Source organism: Danio rerio, chromosome 19 (assembly GCF_049306965.1).
Source record: "Danio rerio strain Tuebingen ecotype United States chromosome 19, GRCz12tu, whole genome shotgun sequence".
Taxonomy (NCBI): Eukaryota; Metazoa; Chordata; class Actinopteri; order Cypriniformes; family Danionidae; genus Danio; species Danio rerio.
In genome coordinates, this window is record NC_133194.1 from 51,547,501 (window position 1) to 51,570,636 (window position 23,136).

General features: G+C 38.6%; 2 protein-coding genes across 7 annotated transcripts; both read left to right on the forward strand.

Annotated features, from left to right (window-relative positions):
• Window positions 1-946: 946 nt before the first annotated feature.
• Window positions 947-3,922, forward strand: nme2b.1 (NME/NM23 nucleoside diphosphate kinase 2b, tandem duplicate 1). 4 transcript variants are annotated; one of them, NM_001362265.1, is made up of 5 exons: window positions 947-1,037; window positions 1,609-1,741; window positions 2,778-2,879; window positions 3,405-3,517; window positions 3,655-3,922. In NM_001362265.1, the coding sequence occupies exons 2-5, from the start codon at window positions 1,613-1,615 to the stop codon at window positions 3,770-3,772; spliced, it is 462 nt and encodes a 153-aa protein (NP_001349194.1). In that variant the 5' UTR covers window positions 947-1,037; window positions 1,609-1,612; the 3' UTR covers window positions 3,773-3,922. The 4 variants fall into 4 exon arrangements, with proteins under 4 accessions (NP_001349194.1, NP_001349193.1, NP_571001.2 ...); NM_001362264.1 differs by having other exon boundaries at window positions 947-1,031; window positions 1,609-1,774; NM_130926.2 differs by having other exon boundaries at window positions 947-1,031.
• A 4,153-nt stretch (window positions 3,923-8,075) lies between these two features.
• LOC101886669 (uncharacterized) lies at window positions 8,076-22,772 on the forward strand. 3 transcript variants are annotated; one of them, XM_009301872.5, is made up of 8 exons: window positions 8,076-8,128; window positions 8,864-8,897; window positions 9,309-9,355; window positions 14,882-16,886; window positions 16,988-17,074; window positions 20,452-20,502; window positions 20,801-20,866; window positions 21,607-22,772. In XM_009301872.5, exons 1-8 carry the CDS (start codon window positions 8,114-8,116, stop codon window positions 21,819-21,821), a joined length of 2,520 nt encoding a protein of 839 aa, XP_009300147.1. In that variant the 5' UTR covers window positions 8,076-8,113; the 3' UTR covers window positions 21,822-22,772. The 3 variants fall into 3 exon arrangements, with proteins under 3 accessions (XP_009300147.1, XP_073788085.1, XP_073788086.1); XM_073931984.1 differs by lacking the exon at window positions 14,882-16,886; XM_073931985.1 differs by lacking the exons at window positions 14,882-16,886; window positions 16,988-17,074 and having other exon boundaries at window positions 21,607-22,396.
• Window positions 22,773-23,136: the final 364 nt, after the last annotated feature.

Genomic DNA, 23,136 nt, shown 5'->3' on the forward strand with positions numbered 1-23,136 from the left:
TGTAGTTGAGTGTTTATCAGGTGTAGTCGAGTGTTTATCAGGTGTAGTTGAGTGTTTATCAGGTGTAGTCGAGTGTTTATCAGGTGTAGTCGAGTGTTTATCAGGTGTAGTTGAGTGTTTATCAGGTGTAGTCGAGTGTTTATCGGGTGTAGTCAAGGGTTTATCCGGTGTAGTCGAGTGTTTATCGGGTGTAGTCGAGTGTTTATCGGGTGTAGTCGAGTGTTTATCAGGTGTAGTCGAGTGTTTATCAGGTGTAGTCGAGTGTTTATCGGGTGTAGTCGAGTGTTTATCGGGTGTAGTCGAGTGTTTATCTGGTGTAGTCGAGTGTTTATCCGGTGTAGTCGAGTGTTTATCGGGTGTAGTCGAGTGTTTATCAGGTGTAGTCGAGTGTTTATCAGGTGTAGTCGAGTGTTTATCAGGTGTAGTCGAGTGTTTATCGGGTGTAGTCGAGTGTTTATCAGGTGTAGTCGAGTGTTTATCAGGTGTAGTCGAGTGTTTATCAGGTGTAATCGAGTGTTTATCTGGTGTAGTCGAGGGTTTATCCGGTGTAGTCGAGTGTTTATCGGGTGTAGTCTGTGTTATCTGGTTCACAGTTCGCTCATTAAGTTGTGGTATGCTTCCATCTTTTCTGTAGTGTGAGCTTTAAGGGTGTAGGGATGAATCTTCAGATTGGAACACAGACAGGGTTAGGCTTGTCTTTGGCACTTTCCATTTCTCAAATAAAGGATTTCAGTCAGTGCAAGTGTCATTTATTTGTGTTTTGGTGAACTGATGAAGACACACTGCAGATATTTAAGAAGAGCAGGTATGTCTGTATCTTAATATTAATGAAATGTGCGGATACAGTAGTGGACATTGGGTCCTGTGCCGTGATTTGAGTTTTGAGATCTGATGAGTGATCATGAACTCTTGCTGTGGCTCCGCCCCTTCCGCTGAGGCTTTATAAGGCAGCCGCGGCGGCGCTCGCTCTTCTTCTGCTGCTTCCGCCCGGACGATCAGGATTTACTGAAGCGGCTCTGCTCCTCCATCAGGTGTGTGTGAGTCGGTGTGTTTATGTGTGTGTGGTGTGTATCTCTGACAGATGTACGAGGGTTTTTCGCGCCTCTGTGTGTTTAATGCTGTGCGGTGCCGTGAGCCCGGCAGCGTCTGCGCATGTGCGGCCTGTTTCCTCGTTCTCGTGTTTTCTCGGTTTTTTGTTCTCGGTCGGTCCCGTTACCGTGAGCTCGGCAGCGGCGGGTCCTCGGGCGGCCGCGTGTCTGCAGCTGCTCGGTCTCACGGCTCGGGTCGCGTCGGTATGCGATTGAAATCGGCTGCGCATGCGCCACATCTGTACCCTGCTGCTTTGTTCCGGGATGGAGCGTCACGTGACTGATTCGGCAGGGCTCCGGGTTGCCAGATTGGTGCAGATGCCAGAGATGGAGAACAGCAGTATAGAGCAGTTCAGCACTGCAGCGCTCCTCCACACCTGCTGCATTAATGATCAGTGTTCTGCTCACTGACATCATCCAATCAGCATTCAGCAAACCTTCACTACATCACAGGCGTGTGTGTGTGTGTGTGTGTGTGTGTGTGTGTGTGTGTTCTCACGTGTTTCTTCTTCTCCTGCAGAATCATGTCTGCTAAGACCGAGCGCACCTTCATCGCGGTGAAGCCGGACGGTGTGCAGAGGGGGCTGATGGGAGAAATCATCAAGCGCTTCGAGCAGAAAGGCTTCAGACTGGTGGCCATGAAGTTTCTGCAGGTGTGTGTGCTGATGGTGGATCAGGATGCAGTGGTGATTCTTCCCCCCCCCCCCCCCCCCCCCACACACACACACACACACACACACACACACACACCCACCCACCCTCCAGCCCCCAGAAATAAAGATACTATGGTTTATTTTTAAATATAAGAATTGATTTTTTTTTTTAAATAAACATTTACTATATTAGTAATAAATGTAGATGTATTTATTTTTATTAAATATTATTTTCATTTATACAAGTATTATTCTCAGAAAATAACAGAAATCAATCCTAAATGTGTCTGGAAAGCAGTGTGAAGACACATCTGGAGGAATATTCTCAGACGTGTGGCTGAATATGATGATGACGGCTGTGTAGAATATAAATATATCTGTTATAGAGGGCTCTGTGCTCTCAGACCCGACTCATGGCTGAGTTAGGGTTACAGTCGTCTTGGTTAATCGTGTTTATGACCTCATCATATGATATAGGGCTGCTCAATTTTATTTTATTTATTTTTTTGGTCAGAATTGTGATCACGATTATTCAAAACGATTATCTACTATTTTAACACCTCTATATTATTAGCCTCTTTTATTTTGATTATCTGCAGAAGAAACTACTGTTGTAAGTCCCTGTACGCTGAACACCAGTGTCTTGAAGAACATCTGGTCTAATATAATGTGCTGTCATCATAGCAAAGATAAGACAGCAGTTATTAGAGGAGTTCTTAAATGTGTCGTGTTTAAACTGCTTTAAGCTTCACTGTGAAACACTCTTCAGCTCCAGCAGTCAGTCAGTTCAGTCAGGAGCAGTGAGGGATTTCTCCTGTTTGATTAATGAAAGCAGCAGGAATATTGTGCGCTGTCTCTTTAAGAACAGTGCGGCTCTGATATGGCTTTTGATTCTCAACTCGTCTGTTTATTACACAAATGAGGGTTAATATGAATATTCACTAAACACCGCGCTCTGACACTGATGTACTTGACCATTAAAGTGCTCGCATAAAGATGTGTGTGTGTGACTGACCGTCTCTCTCTCTGACTGCAGGCCTCTGAGGATCTCCTGAAGCAGCACTACATTGACCTGAAGGACCGGCCATTTTACCCCGGACTGGTGAAGTACATGAGCTCTGGACCTGTTCTGGCCATGGTGCGTCACAACACACACACACACACACACACACACACACACACACACGGGTCACTCCTGTAGCATTGGATGGGGATGTTGAATCAAACCCCGCCCACTTTTAAAGCAGCCAGTCATCGGCCGGTATAGACTAAGGATGCTCTGGGGGCGGGGCTCAGAGCAGCCGGCAGCAGCTTCATTATGAACCCTCCGGTCTACACACACACACACACACACACACACACACACACACACGATGATGATGATGATGGTGTAACGCTGGGAAGCGGCCACTTTCGATCTCGTCTGCTTGGAGTGTGCATCAGTCCGGGCTTCTGGTTTGGTTTTGAACACCGAGTCCTATCTTCAGACTCCGTCATTTCTCATGTCATCCGACTCTAGCTTCACCAACAGTCCTGGCCAACTGCAGATTCCTCATCCAGACAGAAATACTGTTCATAGATGGCAGACGAGTGATGGGACCTTCCTTAAAGTGTGTGTGTGTGTGTGTGTGTGTGTGTGTGTGATGTTCTGCTGCTGTTTCAGGTCTGGGAGGGTCTGAATGTGGTGAAGACCGGGCGAGTGATGCTCGGAGAGACCAACCCTGCAGACTCCAAACCCGGAACCATCAGGGGAGACTTCTGCATTGAAGTGGGCAGGTGTGTGTACGCGCGCACGTGCGAGAGATGGGGAGGGTGTGTGTGTGTGTGTGTGTGTGTGTGTGTGTGTGATGGGGAGGGAGAGTGTGTGTGTATAATATGCGTGTGTGTGAGTGTAACCGTGTGCTGCTCTGCAGGAACATCATCCACGGCAGTGACTCTGTGGACAGCGCTAACACTGAGATCAGCCTGTGGTTCAAGCCGGAGGAGCTGGTGTCCTTCAAGAGCTGCGCACAGCAGTGGATCTACGAGTGAACAGACGGAGATCCAGACGGGTTCTGTTCTGTTCTGTGCCCTTATGCTGGAGCTCCCTCCTGAAGTGTCTTCATTTCATCTCGTCTTTTCTCAAGCACTTGTTCAATAAATGCTGAAGTTTGAGAGCCGTGTTGAGTCCGTCATTACTGTGTTCAGTGTTTCCTCCACACACTCAGAGTAATGCAGACCTGACCATCAAAAGGGCAGAAGTGAGATAAAAGCTTTATATATATATAATCAAAACACCCATCTGTGAGCTCGTTTGTCCAGTTTACGGTGTACTGTCATAGATATACACTAGATATCACATACGGACCCTGAGCATGCGTCAATAGTGCCGCCATATTTATACAGTGCTCCCAGCACAGATGTTCAGCCACACTAGTCAAGACCGTGTTACTAAATGAAGATGCTGCATTTCAGGCGCTGTTTACAGGTGTAGTAACGAGCAAACAAAGCACACAGACAGACCCTTTCAGAGATAAGATTTAGTTTCTTGCGTTATTGTGTGCGTGTTATGAACTTTGTGCTAAACGGGTCGCATTATTGATGATAATACAGTCACTACTGCATTCACCATAAGAAAAAGCAGCAGCAACTCGCACTAAACACTGCTTATGCTAATTTTGTTGAAGAAAATCAGCAAACAATACAAAAGAAATATGACATTAGATGCTGCGCTGTCAGAAACTTGTTGGCTAGTGAAGGAGTCGCTCATAACGGAGATTCATTCACAGACGAACCCGCTGCCCCTGCCAGTGAAAGCAGGGGGAGGAGATGGGGGGGGGGAGAACATTTCCATACACAAGCTTTTTGTCATAATTATCATTCAATGTAGAAAAGTGACGCAAAATTATGATTTTCGTAATTAAGGAAAACACACTGACCTCCGGGAAAACTCCTGATCATAGATATATGCGTGTATCTCTGGCTCTGGATGGCCACAGTCAGTCCTCCACTGCAGCTTGGTCCCGCATTCCCTGTACTAAAATGGCGGCTCTATTGACACATTCCTTACAAAAGACAACAACAGGGTAGGCGACATCTAATGTATATATCTATGGTGTACCGCACAATAATGACAGCACAGGGGAGGAGGTCGCCCTCTGCCGGCTGCTGGACACACTGCACCCTGTGTGTGTGTGTGTGTGTGTGTGTGTGTGTGTTCTTGTTTTTATATCCCGGTGGGGACTTAAACCTGAATGCACACCGCCTCATGGGGACTCATGTCACCGTGGGGACCTAAATTGAGGTCCCCACGGGCAAAGCCTCACTAGCCCCTCCCAAATGGTGTTAGAACACACCCCATGCATTTTCTCTAATGTCCTCTTGGGGATCATTTTCAAGAGAATATTCTGTGTGACTGTGTATCTATGCGCCCCTGGGGGTCACACAGAATATTGCAGTCCCCACCACTTCATTGTTCTGGAAAAGTGTGTCACTTTGTCTCCACTCTATAGCGCCCCCTTTCTTGTCTTCAATTATTACATTAACTGTTGATGGACCAGCATAAAAACTATTTAATACATTACATTACAAGGCATCAACTGATTAGAATATATTAGATATGTTAAAAAATTATGCTCTTTATGCAATTTATTGTAGATCTAACAACAGATTCCAAATATCCATTATGTGTTCAGGATATAAATATCCATTATTGATAAATAAATCAAAAGGAGCATAGCCAGTATTTCACTCTTGTATTAATACATTACCAGTTAAGGTTAAAATATTTTAGTGTGGTTTATTGTAATACTCAGTTCATATGCAATGGTATTACTGTATGCATCTATATTTAAAAAACTAAAGTTTGGCTTTGCCTAGATTAGCCTACATTTTATTAAAATAAACACAGGGTTTATTTCTTCCTTCAGACTTTAATGAGAAAATCACTATTGATTGTAAATGAGAACACAGAGAACAGACTTGTGTCCTTATGGAGACCTATAGCCAGGTTAGCTTGGAAGAATGAATGATGCGAGAACACAGAACATAAACAGAATATATCTGGCCCGGCTGAACCATGTTACTAATAAACATGGGTCAAAAAATTCAGTTTTGACCTACTGTTAGGTTGAATTGGTCGGCTACAGTAGGCTACATCTGTCTTTGTGAAGTTTAAGCATGTGAACAATATGAAATAAATAGATCTGAATAAAGTTTAAAAACCTGTTCCAGCATCAAGACAGGGCTGCTATAGGGAATGAGCAAGTATAGGGGCAATGGCTGATTCAAGCATGCTATAGTGTCTGCGTTACACAAGGAGCAGCAAAAAGGCCAAAGTGCAGGACCGGTCATCACAGTACACAAGTTTTAGCTTAGTCCTTTTAGCAGAGCTGTCAATGGATATAGCATCTGCTTCAAGAGGGCCAGTACTTCTTACATCAGGTGCCTGGACATGATGGGCTTCTGCCATAAACATAGCAGCACATTGACTTCTGTGATTCCAAATGTTAAATGTCTACAGGGACCAAATCGTTATGGTTTTTTACCCTCACAAGGGTTACATAAATCCTGGAAATAATGAACAATGTCTCTTTATCACAATAGTCTATGGGAATTTACATGTACAGTAGATTTACATACATAAAACATTTTATTTCTAAGTTAAGGATTTCTGTATATTCTTTCAAGAATTATGGGAGTATTAAATTATGGAAGACACTTTTATGCCATCCTAAAGGTGGATCTAGCTTAAGAGAAGGCAGTAGCAACAGAAGTGCTGACATGGTTTCAGACCTTGTCTAGAACATTACAACTAAGTGTGAAAAGAGAGATAGTTTGCTTTTATTTTAAGGATGCCGTTAATGAGCTTCAAAATTAATACAGACTGTTTCTCAGGACATCAAGGAGAACAACAGCTCTGAATCACTTTCTGTTCTGTTTTACACCTTTCATTTCAATCACTTCTAAGTATCTAAGTAAACTGTGCATTTTAATAACTAAACTAGCAGGAAGAATCAGGTTCATGGACCTACAGTATGAGGCCATCTTTAGATGTCAGCTCTCTCCCTCCACACAGTAAAGTGTAGATAGGATACAAGGCCGGCCGGAACTGCAAATACACATCAATACAGAAGCATTTTTTATGACACTGTATAACAATAATTTATATTTTTACAGTACTGTGACGGTTAGGGTGGTTGTAGACATTAATGAAATACTATTTATTGGGTAATTTAATAGATAATATAAATCATATTCGTTAACTTCCGGCCACAAACGTATCTGATCCAGCAACAACCCCTCCACACTCTTGCTTCACTCGCTCTGCTGCTAGACTCTCTTTAAGAGCAGTGTAGGTGCTGTGAGGCTCTCTGGAGCTACCATCACGTAAGCTATTATACCTGCTCAGGAATATTCCCACAAACCATTTCATTTTGCCACACTTTCTATTAGATAGGCCTGTGATGTGCTGGTATCAGTAGTTGAAGATGAACAAACCATTTTAAGGGCCTTGCATTTATTTAGGCCTGTTTGCCTTAAAGAATACCATAAAGATGTAGTTAGATGGTATTACATGCTCATATTAAATTGACTGGACATATTAAAGAGTTTTGATAATGATGTTCAGATAAGTTGCAATAAACAGTAGTTTATTCCCTTTTAATAATAAAGTAATGGATGTATGTAGGTGTGCATGGTCAATGCATCACATCTAATACATTTATGTGGTCCAAAATGTTAAATTACCAAATGTTGGTATTATAATAAAACATAATGGACACATAATGGCAGTTTATTCCGCTATGGCGACCCCAATCAGGGACTAAACATGAATGAATGAATGAATGGAAACATAATAAAACACATGTTGTATTATTTACACCCTGACAGCAGGATTGAATGCCTTTATTTATTACAAGTGTTTGTAATAGTTAATGAAATTTTTTTTGTGAATTATTTAATAGTTCTAAATGGGATCCATTTATTTATGTGTTGTCAGAATACAGCATTTAATAATAAGGGGGTTCTTTGTATCTTAATTATAACTTTTTTTTCGTTAAGCTATTAAAATTCCCTTTAACCATAATGCATTTATTTAGTTAGAGCAAATATGTTCGGGTAATAAGCTGAATAATTTCGAGTAAAAGTTCGACTGACACATTAGAGCTGTCAGTGCTGGATTGCTGCTGAAGGCCATCCGCTGTGTATGCATGCGCCAGACCGCGGTTCAGTCGGCGACCCGCGCTAAAGCAGCGCGGGAGTGTGACATTACACGTGACCGGAGATTTTGCGTCCCCACCGCGACCATCCCCTCCCCCCCACACACACACCTGCGACACAGCAGGACAGGGTCAGAGAGGATGCTGTGAGTAAAGGCGCGAAGACGTCAACATGTCTGAAGGACAGGTAAGTTTATGATTTGTACGATCACTTCAATATATGCGAATGTTTATGTTTATGTATTGTTTGCAACTATATTATATCATAAAAATCGCGTTATTTTATGTCTCAAGCGCTTTTGATAATCGGCATAATCTCGAAGCTGCTTTGCAGAAAGTACAGATTAATGTATCAAACTGACAATAATATTAGTTAGGGTAACTTTAACTGTAACGTTAAAGTTAGATTCTTACGATCGCGTTTTAAGCCAAACGCTGGAATTGCTAAGAGATTTTGCAATTTAACTGTACATTAAACGTTTATTGTATTTGCGTACATTTACGTATAATCTTCGTTTACTTTTGAAATATTGTTTGAATTCATGTTCTTGCCAGACTGCATATTTTTACCAAGATGTTTTGATCATTGTTGTTATTGTTAACGTTAGCGGCCTGCACGTGCAGCAGGCCTCTGGCAAGGCAAAATCTATTTACTTTATCCACAAAAATAGGAATGTTGTTCTTCAGTAATGCAAGAGACAATTTAAATTAATTCAGTACAATATTTCTAGTTTTATAAGGGAGTTTTCTAGATTAAAAAAATGCTAATTTTCAGTCAAATGTCATGAATATGTCTAGTCTTATTTCACAGTGTTGAATATTTAATTATTGTCAAATTATACTACAGTATTGCAGTTGTAATGACAGTATAAGGTAATGTTAGAGCATGATGTTTGACTGATTATCACACTTGTGCTTGCAGGACGATAAAAGTGACAGATACTCTGGATGCACAGGTAAAGTTAAGATCATGAATTGTCCTGTTAGCTAGTACTCAAAATAATCCTTACATATAAGAATCATACTCCACTTTTTGAGCCAGACTAACCTGAGTTTAACTTTGTTAGAGCACAACCTTTAAAAAAAAGAAATATCCAGCATAATCGTGCATTATTTTAATGGTTAACTAAACATAGACATTATTTTTAAGTGTTCTGTGTGTTGTTGATAAGGCTTTTGCTAAGTCTTCTGGATTTGTTATCCTATAGTGATATTTATTTTAAGGGTTTTAGAACTGTAACTAGTACAAGGAAACAAACCAAAAATGTATTGAAGTTTTACTGAAAGGAATGTTTTACTTTAGTATGAACAGCCATATTGGCATTGTTCATTGTCAACCTGAATAACATTCCTGTCATCTGTGACAGAATTTGCAGTGGATGAGGTGACAGCTTGTGCTAAAGAAGAGACAAAGGTAAGCAGCCACTAGTGATTCATAGAACTGTATTTTTCAACATCTAAACTCTCCAAAGCCATCACAAGTCATTAGCCGCATTTCTATGGAGCTAGATTTGTTTTTTTATTATTCAATCAAAAATATTTAGTTTTAAAGTAAAATTAAGTATGTTGTAATTAAAAAATTAAAGATTTCAAATAAAAAACACGTTTAATTTAAAAAAATTGGCCAATGATAATAAAATATTTTGGATTGCAAAAATAAACACTTGTGCTATTATGCAGTTACCACAATTTTCATTGCATACTCATTAATTTTGCTCTCTTTTCTGCTGTCTTTTATTGCACATGTAGAATCTTTGCTTGCAGGTTGAAATATTTTGCTTGTGAGTTGAAAAGTTTTGAACCCTTAAATGCCGGGGTTAAATTTGTGTCTTTATTACTCAAACAAACATATGAAGTTTGACCAAAACTAGGTAGAATGCAATTAAAAAATTAAAGATTTAAAATAATAAAAAAACATTTATTTAAAAAAATTCACACTGCAAAAAATAAACTATTGCCATGTTATGCGGTTACCACCAGATTAATGCACTGTGTGCTCATTTATTTTGCTTTCGGTTTTGTTTAATTTTTTGCGAATCTAAAATTTTTGCTTTTGAGTTGAAAAGTTTTGTGAGTTGAAAACTGCAGCTCAGTGGGCGGGATCTTCTGAAACACCTTATTCTATTAGTCATCTTGATTGAGGTCACAGATTGGCCACGCCCATTACATTTTCACGCGGTTGGAATGGACTGCCTTGCCTTCTGTGACAGGAGCGAGCTATGGCGAGCAGCAGGTCTTCTTTAAGGTAGGTTAACTGAAACTGTATAATATCTTGTGTATTACCATACATATTTCCCATCTAAATATGTTACGACTGCTAGTATTAAACTCTGTCTAGTCAGATTAGCTGTAAGTCCACCAATATAATCTGGATGCAGATGCGATGGAGAACACAGTTGTGCACGTCTCAGCTGTGCACATACTTTTGAACACATGTATTGTTTTATTTATATATATATATATATATATATATATATATATATATATATATATATATATATATATATATATATATATATATATATATATCTTATATCTCTAATATATATATATATATATCTTGCACATATTTCATCTAATGTTAGTCAATCGAGAGTATTCATCAATATCACTGACTAGACAGAGTTTAGGAAAATGTGGATGGTAATATACAAGTTATTATACTTACCTTGAAGAAGACCTGTTGCTCGCTCTGGTCACTAAAGGAGTCCAGTACAATCGCGTGAAAACGTAATATATATATACATGAGATGGACTGTAAACTCATTTTTAAAAGGTAGATTTAGGTCGCTGCCACGATTTTATGTTAAATTATAGCTGACAGGCATTTTTTAACATCCCTACTACTACTGTATTATTACTTAAACCGTATACCGTATAAAAAATACGTATATGTTGGCAAATGCACTACTAAATAAATGTATCTTCTACACATATCTTCCACATAAAAATATAATTTATACAGACACATGCTATAGTGCTTTACTATACTGCAGTAAAGTGTATTATACCATTTATGTAACAGTATTTTTGTTATTAAAAGCTACAGCTGGGAAATATTTTAGCTGAATTAATAAAATAAAATAAAACATTTATATTTCTTCAATGCAAAATAAATTCCAGAAAGGGAAACAATAAATGTATAAAAAATATATTTAAAATCACTTATAAAAAGTCAAAATCTACTATTGTCCAAATCCGACACAATTCCAGAAAATAATTCAACACACATCAGGTGGTGATTGAAGAGTTTAGTGAATAAATGTCTGGTCAGTCAGTGCAGATGTTGATGTCTAAGTAGACAATGCAGATGGAGACGCCTGTGGAATCATTGTGGATGTTGATTCGTTGATTTAAGACAGTGTAGATGTAAACGTCTGTGAAGTCAGCGCAGATGTGGACATTGGAGGAGTCAAAGCAGATGTTTTACGCCCGCTAAGACTGAGTGATCAACCTGTAAGGATAAATTGAAGAAACAGATGAGAAAATTGTTCTGATTAATGTAATATTTATAATCCACATATCTCTCGTGTCTATGTATTGTTGTTTTATAAATACATTTTTACTTTACAACTGATTTATACCAGTTCCTTTAAAGACCAAATATTTGCAATAATGCCTAAACAAATTATATAGCGAAGATCACCTGCAAACTGCCCTGTTACTTTTCAAAACGACTTCAACATTGTATATTGTGTTACTAACATTTGCAAACTCTTTACTAACATGGTTTATCACTCAGTAACTGAGCATTTTTTAAGGAAATCAGAAAGCTTATTATGAAGTGTGCACCTCTCCAACGTTAATTCTTTACTAACATAATTGTTCCTGATATATATATATCCAGTAAAATCATTAATTACTGCTTTGTAATAAACCCAAAGATGTTAGTAACACATCAGTTATAATGTTGGGTTAGTGGTAAGTCAGTTTACAAATGTAGCGTGTTGAAGTAGTGCACATTTTACAACAATGTTCCTAATTCCCTCAACTAATGCTTTGCTAGAGATAAATCATGTTAGTAAAAAGTCTACAAACATGAATGACATGCCTGTTGAACAATGTGAGCTGTTCAGTATTTGCTGCATTAAGTAACATTGCTATTTGTATAAGTTTCCGTTAACAAAAATGTAGTATTACTGAATAAATGCTGTTTATTTAGTTATGTTATCTAGTCAGTGAACAAATACATTATTGTATTTGTCCATAAACATTGGCTAATTGCATCAAGCTGTTAATATAAGGAGATACAATAGAACATGACTAAGTTAACGTTACCAAAGTTTATGCTAAACAAACTCGTTCACCATCATTTTTTAACTTATGCATTAATATGTTTAGTTAACATTAACAAAGATTAATTATTGCTTAACAGATATCCTGTTCATAATTAATTCAAGTTAACTAATGTATGAACTAACATTTATATGCGAAACGAAATATACGAAATAAATATTTGTCACGTTTGTAATGAAATATACATACACTGAGTTACTACATTTTCTAACAGTGGAGAATAAATATGATGCTCCAGTTCAAAGAGACAGTAGCTTTTGTCTGGAAACTGACTGAAGATTAATGGTTGCCGAGAATGTATCCCAGTCTGTTTGCAGACCTACTGTACACCTGGCCATCATCTACAGACAAAAAGCCTGACTTTAATAATACATCAATGTATATTTTCCAAAATACACTGGCCTTGCGTTGCCCTTTACAACTGTACAGTACTGATGGCCGACAGCTAATGTTAGTTTATCGAGAGAATTCAAAAATATCACTGACTAGACAGAGTTTAATACTAGCAGTCGTAACATATTTAGATGGGAAATATGTATGGTAATACACAAGTTATTATACAGTTTCAGTTAACCTACCTTGAAGAAGACCTGCTGCTCGCCATAGCTCGCTCCTGTCACAGAAGGCAAGGCAGTCCATTCCAACCGCGTGAAAATGTAATGGGCGTGGCCAATCTGTGACCTCAATCAAGATGACTAATAGAATAAGGTGTTTCAGAAGATCCCGCCCACTGAGCTGCAGTTTTCAACTCACAAAACTTTTCAACTCAAAAGCAAAAATTTTAGATTCGCAAAAAATTAAACAAAACCGAAAGCAAAATGAATGAGCACACAGTGCATTAATCTGGTGGTAACCGCATAACATGGCAATAGTTTATTTTTTGCAGTGTGAATTTTTTTAAATAAATGTTTTTTTATTATTTCAAATCTTTAATTTTTTAATTGCATTCTACCTAGTTTTGGTCAAACTTCATATGTTTGTTTGAGTAATAAAGACACAAATTTAACCCCGGCATTTAAGGGTTCAAAACTTTTCAACTCACAAGCAAAATCTTTCAACCTGCAAGCAAAGATTCTACATGTGCAATAAAAGACAGCAGAAAAGAGAGCAAAATTAATGAGTATGCAATGAAAATTGTGGTAACTGCATAATAGGACAAGTGTTTATTTTTGCAATCCAAAATATTTTATTATCATTGGCCAATTTTTTTAAATTAAACGTGTTTTTTATTTGAAATCTTTAATTCTTTAATTACAACATACTTAATTTTACTTTAAAACTAAATATTTTTGATTGAATAATAAAGAAACAAATCTAGCTCCATACATTTCCACTGTTGGGCTAGTGCGAGCCAGGGCTTTTATCGGGCCGGGCTGAGCCAATAGTCAGAGAGCTTGAGCAGTGAGGCTGAAATTATGTCGCGTTTCCACTGTCAGGCCAATGACTCGCAGTGCAGAATGCGAACCTATTAAATGCATTAAATGATGTATACGCATAGGCCTATGTATATTTATTCATTATATTAGTTTACTCGCTGGCCGACTGCTGGCATCGTGCATCGAGTGGTCTCGCCACTAACAGAGGGATGACCGAGCGCACCAGCCATAATATAAAACAAGAAGAAGGTAGTTTTGCTTTCGCTCACCCAAAAATGCTCTGTTTGCACGATTTGATTAATATCATCATCTCCAAATACTTTATAAATAATATTTCAAAACTCCTCCATTGTTTATTGTTTTTAGAAAATATATTTTTTTCCAGATAGGCCTTTGTAAAATGAAAGTTAAAAATGGCTTGAAACCGTTTAATTTATTTGTATTATATATACCTAAATTGATATAGCTTTTATTTTATATTGGTTTATTTATTTAATGTTTTTATTATATACAATATTTCTTTAAATTAATTTAATATAGCTTAGGCTATTTTGTCTAGATGTAATATGATATTATTGTGTTGAGTTGATACGTAATTTGTACGTAACAGCAGCAACGTATGTACGTAACATATTTTATATTATCTCCAAAATAAATATACCCAGCCGTTCACAGCATCTGCAGAGCAGTGAAGTGAGCACTCGTTCGTCGATCTCTCACACACACATACACGCATTTAAATATTTTTTATATGAAGGCGTATACAAAAACTTTAAATGAGGAACGCGAGAAAATTTATTTTTTGATTTCAAAGTGTAAAACAAAGGTTAGTTGTGTTAAATGATTTAATTTGATTGGTGAGTCTTATGTTAAGTATGATTTGTGTTTTCACCATGCCATCAAAACTTGTTATTTTCAGTTTGCAGTGCTCTCTAGTCAGCAATTGGCCCCCAAATTTGGTAGTGTGTTAGCATGCACTAGAGCACCTGTGCCAGATTTCAGCACTGTGTTTAGTATGCAGTCTAGACAGTGAGCCACAGTTATAGTTTACCCCAAAAATTGTATTTGTTTTCTATTTACTTAGCCTCAAAAGGTTGAAAACACAGTTTTTTCTTTTTAGCACAAAATAAGATATATATTTTTAAAATGTTACAAACTGGTAGCCTGTCATGACTACCAGCGATTCAGTGGCTGCAGATATACACATAATTTTAAGATGTCGTTGGTCTTGTCACTTCTGATTTCTAACTTGTGGCTTTTATTTGTAGCTTAACAAGAAAATACTTGGTTATGCTTCAGAAGAATCTTCATCAAGATCAGATATCAGTGAGGATGATTACGTGCCAGATACTGAAGAGTCTGACAGTAACACTTCAGAAAAAGTAGAGAGTTTAGTAAAAAAGATAAGTAATAATAAGAAAAAGGTAAAGTCAACTTCAAATGTTCCAGCATGTAAAAAAAGACGTGCGTCTCCTTCACAATCCTCTGCATCTGACAAACAGGACAGTTCACTTCAATCTTCTTCATCAGGAGAACATGAAGAATCACATTCACCCAATAATCTTAATGTGAATGTCATGATGCTCAAAAAAAAAAAAGATGGAGCCAGACTATATAACAAAAAGTTTTACTGCCTTTTCTGCTTCAAACCATTCAGTAAAATCGCACGTCACCTAGAGTCTAAACATAAAGATAAGCCAGAGGTGGCAAGAGCGATTGCTTTTCCGAAAGGCTCTAAAGAGCGAAAAATACAGCTGAGTTTGTTAAGGAATAAGGGGAACCGATGTCATAACGCTCAGGTACTCAGTGAAGGAAGAGGAACGGTGATTCCTAAACAACAATCCACTGCACCAGTAAATGCAAGTGATTATTTGCACTGCATTAACTGTTCAGCGTATCTGAAGAGAAAATCGCTATGGCGGCATATGCAAAGATGCCAGCTGAGCCAGAAAATTAACAAAATGAAACCAGGGAAAACTCGTGTTCAGTCACTTTGCTCATATGCTGAACCTGTTCCAGACAGTATAAGTGAAAGGTTTTGGAAAATGGTGCTTGATATGCATGACGATGAGATAACCCATGTTGTCCGCAAAGAGAAAATCATACTGAAATTAGGGCAACATCTCTTCAATAAGCATGGCCATGATGTTACAAAGCATGAATACATCAGGCAAAAAATGCGTGAAACTGGACGTCTTGTCCTCGAAGGGAAAAAAAATGGTAAGCTGAAGGAGGTGTCTGATTTCTTTATTCCAGCTAATTTCCCTTATGTTATTCAAGCAGTTCACAGTGTAGCTGGCTTGAACGAAGAGACAAGCACATTTAAAACACCATCTTTAGCACTGAAGTTAGGGCACAACCTCAAGAAGATGGCCAGCATTATTGAGTGTGATGCCATGATGGCAGATGATAAGAATAGTCTTAGCAACGTGCAAGCCTTCAAGCAAATATGTGACACTAAATGGAGTGAGTGTGTGTCATCCCAGGCCCTTCGTAATTTGAGTGAAGTTAAATGGAACTGTCCACAGCTTCTTCCGTTTGCGGAAGATGTGAAGAAAATGCATCAGTATCTTGACTGCCAAAGTAAGGCATATCAAGCAAGACTTGAGGAAGAACAAAGTATGAAGCACTGGGCAGAACTTGCCAAAGTCACGCTTTGTCAGGTGATACTATTTAATCGAAGAAGGGAAGGAGAGGTGTCTAAGATGTCACTTAATTCGTTTACATTAAGGGACACATCCTCAACTCATCCGGATGTTGAGCTTGCTCTGTCCGATCTAGAGAAGTCACTTTGTAGTCATTTTCAAAGAATCGAAGTCCGAGGAAAACGTGGCAGAAAAGTCCCCATTTTACTCACTCCTGATATGGTCGTCTCAATGGAGTTGTTGGTGAAGACTCGCCGCAGCTGTGATGTGCCAGATGAGAACGTCTTTATGTTCGGAAGACCCCAAGCTCTCACTTTCTTCAGAGGATCTGACGTAATTCGTAACATAGCAAAAAGCTGTGGAGCAAAGCACCCCGAGGCATTGTCCTCCACCAAACTGCGAAAGCACATGGCCACTATGTCCAAGGTGCTAAACTTAAAAGAGAATGAAATGGATAACCTCGCAGATTTTTTAGGGCATGACATCAGGGTCCACAGGCAATATTACAGACTTCCTGAAGGCACATTGCAGCTAGCAAAAATTAGCAAAGTCTTGATGGCCATGGAACGAGGACAGCTTTCACAGTTTAAAGGACAGAATTTGGATGAAATCCAGATTGATCCCCAAGGTAAAGTATTCCCGGGTTATTACCGGGAACACCAGCATTAGTTATAGACAATTGTTGAATGTTATTCAAAAGTTGTTGCCTAATAATTTTGTCTGTTATAGAGAAACTTTTGCTGGACAGTGATGGATCCGAGTCTGAAAATGAGATTGAGTCAACTGGAAATGGTGCCTCACCTTCAAATTCAGCAGGTACTGTATGTGTAATGTGTGTTATTTGTTTTGTGCTTAGCAAGGAATAATGACCACAAACATAGTAAAATAAAAGCAAATGTATGGTTTATTGTCATGTATTGTCAGTGTTAAGGCTTGTACATGTCATGGAAGAAAAGTGAAATGAAACTCAGGATTAAATCATGTTTGCTACTCTCCATAATAATGTCCTCCTGCTGACATTGTTGTTGCTGTTGTGTTTATCATACAGCTCTTGGTGTTTAGACACCAGTGAAAAATGCAGCTCCACAGTCATCTTTCCTCTGTGCATTATCTTCATTGCATGAAAGTGAAAGTGTGTTCGCCTAAACATGGAGGATATCACTTCTGCTGTTTACACACATCATTCACTTTTCTTTTCAGCTTGCTTTTAGTCCCGAAAAAAAACATTAAGGACAACATATTCTTAAAGCACACAGCACAATAAGTGACAATTAAAATTATTATTTTAAACATTCTCATTAGTTATGATCTTATTAAATTCTCAATGTTCTTCAACTGAAGGGAAATGATGGGAAAGGTGGAAAATGGTACACATTACTTGGGAAAAAAAACTGGGTGTCATTGCTGTAGTCATGCACACAGTGAGACTGGAGACAGGATAAATCAAGAGACCAGGGGCCTCATGTACGAAGACTTGCGTGGAAATCATACTAAAACACAGAAAAAAATTCAGATGTATGAAACACTGCGTACGCCAAATCTCGCGCATATTCTGTTTGTACATCTGAATGAACGTGAAACTGAGCGCAACATGCACGAGAACAAAACCCCTCCCTGCCTCCTCCCCCGTATGAATATGCTAATGACTCTACTTTGGCAAAACCCAACGAAAAAGTAACGGCAAAATGAAGCAAAAAGAGGAACTTTGAACAGAATGTGAATGTGAGGTGCTGTTTTCGGAGGTAGACCAGAGAAAAACTGTTTTATTTGCAAGTTTGTCCTCCAGAATTAATAACAAAAGAAAAAAATAGAGTGGGAGAGTTTAGCTGATGCGGTTAACAAAGTTAGGTCTGAACATCGCACTGAGTGGAGCAGGTAATCATTATTGGCCTGTTGCTTATTTTAGAGTCTTTGTGTGCAGGTAGTGGTATTAATCTAGGAGAACACAGAAAACAATGAGACCAGGAGACAAAGGCACCAGGACACAAAGAACCAACAACAGCAAACAGGTAAGTAGCAATGGGTGAGTCAGGTAAGTTCATTGGTGTGAACCGTAGATCAAACTCTGGGTAAGAGCAGAGTGACTGTTAATAAAAGGAACTGATGAGGGAGCGCAGAGGTGCGATAAAAATGTAAGCAGGGGATTTTGATCGGATTGATTAGGATTCAGGTGGGGAAGGTGGCTGTGGTGACTGCCTGAGATTACAGTCTTCTCCAGAGGAGGCTCCTGATACCCTTATGTGATGTTGGGGACGGATGGAGCTGATGACATCTTTGGCCACTGGCATCCACTGTGCCACCAATACCAAGCTTGCAGGAGCCAGAGGGTCTTCTACTGCCTGGATGTCCCAGTAGGTTGTCATCTGTGCACAGAAGGGTTTGTAGGCAAAGATGTTATAAGACCGCTGTGATGTGCTGGCACTATTTGGCCAAGTTAAGGGAGTTAATCAGGATGTCTTCAATATAGACAATAACAAAACAATGGAGGAACTCACAAAACACCTTGCATAATGAAAGATGGCTGGGAAGATGGAGAGTACATACAGCATGACCTGGTACTTGCAGTACCAAAAGGGTTGACGAAAGCTGTCTTTTACATCTTCCAGTCGGTAAGTAAGGCAACTGGACTACCTGGGAGTTCAGTGTGTGGTATTTAATGCTCTTCAGCTGCTTCAGAATGCAGCAGCACGAGTGGTCTTTAATGAAGCTAAAAGAGCACATGTCACTCCACTGCTCATCTGTTTGCACTGGCTGCCAGTTGCTGCTCGCATCAAATTCAAAGCTCTGATGTTTGCTTACAAAGCGACCTCTGGCTTTGCCCCTTCTTATCTGCTCTCACTTCTGCAGATGTATGTGCCCTCTAGAAACTTGCGTTCTGTGAATGAACGTCGCCTCGTGGTTCCATCCCAAAGAGGAAAGAAATCACTTTCCCGAGCTCTCGCGTTCAATCTGCCCAGTTGGTGGAATGAACTCCCTAACTGCATCAGAACAGCAGAGTCACTCGCTGTCATCAAGAAACCACTAAAAACTCAACTATTTAGTCTCCACCTTCCTTACTAATCTGCAATTGCCTCTCTGGCTCCTCCACTAATTAAAAAAAAAAAATTACTAATATTCTTGCTTCTTATACTTTCTTTACAGACCTGAAACTTGCCTACAGCACTTATTCACTGTTGCTCTTATAGTTGTGTAAGTTGCTTCCTTGTCCTCATTTGTAAGTCGCTTTGGATAAAAGCATCTGCTAAATGACTAAATGTAAAATGTAAATGTAATGCAATAATGGAGACTTCCATTGTTTTTGCCCACAAAGAAGAACCTGGAAGCAGGCAATGAGATTGATGATTAAGTCCTCCACACACTCCTCCATAGCCTTGTGCTCTAGGCAGCAGCTGGATAGTGCAGTCCCATGTCTGATGAGATGGAAGATAAGGGGTTGCCCATTTACTAAAGACATCCTGTAATGCAGAATACTCTGATGCGACCACTGACATGATTTGGGTATCAGGATTCAACACTGGACGTGGGGCTTGATGAGGCAGTCTATGAATAAATGTCCAGGGGCAGCGCAGAATAAACATACTTCAGCAGGTAGGTGGCATTCAGCTTCTGTGCTTGAGACGTGGGTAAGGTACACTTGCAAGAGATCTGGTACCGGAGTACAGGCAGCATAGGAGGCAAGCTCGTGAGTGGCGTTGGAGATATGGCAAGCAGATAGTGATTGGAATAGGCAATAGGCAGACACCATTACTCAATGGTGTTGTACATCATAATAGCAGAACGAATGTTTGGGTTCAAGCTTTGTTGATAGGTTCTAATGAGCACGGTCTCGTTCCACCCACTAGCTACTGTCAAAGTCTGGTGAGTGAAATTGCCAATGGTGGATGAACCTGGGTGGAAACAGAATAAATGTTTGGAGGTCGAGAGTGCTTCTGTGGCCATACTGAAAGCTTTGAAGGATTGGTTAGCGAAATGAACAAATGTGTTGACAATAACAGGTAAGTAGCAATGGGTAAGTGCAGAGTAATTGCTTATAAAGGAAACTGATGAGGGGTGTAATTAATCAGTTATTAGGGAACTGTGGTCAGGTGTACTGGGATTCAGGTTGGGGAGGTGGCTGTGACAACGGTCTGATATTGGTATTTAGGAGTTATTATTGAAAAATCTTGTGCTAAAAGAGATGTATTGTTTTTCAGAGAAATCAAAGAAGTCTGCTGAGGTTGGACAACACCAAGAACCATCCAAAGGTAATGAGATTTAAATAAAAAAGATGCTTTAAAAACTTCTGACGTTGTTATAATTGTGAATAAAATTCATTCTGTGCACTGCTTTTATGATTTGCCCTTTACTTGCTTTCATTATTTTTCTATTCTATATGTTCTATATTATATATTTTTATATCCTGAGGATGAAGTGAAAATATGTTTTGTTTCGACTGCTAATATTTTCTTAAATACATGTGTGACACATTTACTGGTAATTTACTTAGTAGGTATTCTGTGCCATTACTGAATAATGTTCTCAGTTGTACTCGTATGTTTGTAGGAGGCAAGAATCCTAAAAAACTGCAGCCGACTAGCAAGGACTTGCCGGAACCGCACAGAACAAAGAGTAAGCTGTTTTTTAAAATGTCTTCTGAAATAAGTTGCCCTTTCTGTTTTTCTTCTAAAGTTTATTCATGTACATGCAAGGTAGACGTCACAAACGGATTTCCTTCTAGTCATTATCCATGAATTCAATCAATACTGCCTGCTCCATACTGCGGGCACTTTTATATAGGGGCAGCAGTAATATTACATATACTGTTTAATTAAAGCCTTAAATCATGTTGTTGACTCACAAAGTTGATGCAGAATCACAAAAAAGTGCTGCATTTGCAGGTACAGTACAGTAAAAAAGTCATAATTAGTCATTTTTAGCTACTGCTTTTGATCTGTCAAACCTTAGAATCTTATGTAAATGTGGTTTTCTTTGCAGCTGCTTAACTGATTTGAATGTAAACAAATAAAAATCAGTTTCTGAAATTATCTGATTTTTGATAGCATAACATATTCGTTAGCATATGAAAAGTGGCCTGCATGCATAAGCTCACAAATAACTATTAACTAAAAATTTTAGACATCTTGCTGTAATTTATGAGAATAGTTAAACTTACATGGTGACTAATTGCAAGCATTTTTTTCCTTTTATTGCTGGGTGATGTAAACATGACAGATTGTCAGCCATCAACTAAATTTTAGCAAAAATGTGTATACAACTTTAAAAACAATGAGACACACTGAAGACCATGAATTAGTTTTATTTGGTCTTTAAGTCTTTTTTTCACTAATTATGTTTTAAATTTTATTTAGGATCTTCACAAAACGAGCGAAGAAGGTGGTCTGTGGAGGAGATCAAGGCCGTGGAGAAGACAATGATGGAATTCATAATGTCTGGAAAGGTTCCTGGTAAAGCCCAGTGCATGAACTGTATCGAAAGTTCCCCAGCAGCACTTCAAAGTAGAAGTTGGGAGGGGGTGAAATTTTATGTAAAAAATCGCATTGATTCCCTAAAGAAAAAATTGTGAAAGGTAAGGACCTTCATCTAATTATTTTTTTTCGTGTTTGCCGGAAGAAAGAAAATATATTACTTAAAAAAATGTGAGAGGTAGGTGAAAGGGCCTTCACCACTGTTTTTTTTTCATGATTGTTGAAAGCAAGTTTGATTTCGTTAAAGCAAAAAAATGTAAAAGGGCCTTCACCAGTTTTGTCTTTGTTAAAGGCAACATGTATGTGAATCTTGTTTAAGCAAACTCAACATGCATCTGCTTAAAGAGCAGTATACTAAAACTTTCACGTTAAAATTTAAATAAATGTTTAAAACACTAAAACACTTCCGAGTTGTATTGAGTTTTTACATTCTCGTAAATTTGGCTATGTCTCCGTTAATTTTTATGCGTATCTCAGAATATCTAATAAAAGAAATGCTTGATAGAATGCCAAGATGCTCATACATTATTTAAATGCACATTAAAACAACATATGTGTACAACTGAGCAGGATAAACATTTTATTTTATTAAAAAAGCTAAGACTTTTTTCTGTTTACACCCTTAGAAATGGTCTATTGTAATATAACATAGAATAAACAGAGAATGCAAGATAAAAGTAAAATTCAATAAAATATAAATGCACACAATTTTCCCTTATAAATAACTCTTTAATAGTTGTCTAAATGTAATTTGTAGTCTTACAGTGACTTATTATAAAAATATGATAATATACTGGTATGTCATATTGACACCTGGTGGTTCCTTGTGGTAAGACAAAATAGCGACGTCCCCACAAGAATAGAAAAACCTGACAAAAATTCATTTTTTTAAACTTCAGAATTCTTGATAAAAAATTATTGTTTTTATGATAGAAAAATCCCCTGGACACATATGAGTTGAAATTATGGCTTAATTGTATTTAGAAATTGCTGTCCCCATATGTAACCTTCTAGTCACAAGTCCCCATGGGGCACAAAAACAAGTATGTGTGTGTGTGTGTGTGTGTGTTGGAGAGGATGTTTCTGGAAGTACAGGTGTTTCAGGAAAATCCTCTTTCAGAACTGCGACTCCATCTGCTTATTTCCAGCTCAAGATCCAGCAGAACCAGCTTTTGCTGTAGAAGAATAAGCTGAGCTCGTCTCTCGCTGAACACTGATCTGAGATCTGAGCTCTACAGCGGGTATAAGAGCAGGACTGAGTGTGAAACAGCATCATGTTGAGTTCGAGATCAATCTCTGCTGTTAGAATTAGAGGTTAAGCTGGAGCAGGTCTGGACCGGGCCTGTGTGCTGCTGCTCCACTCTTCAGTGTTGATTATTACAACCAGCAGACCAGCAGACCAGGGAATCAGCT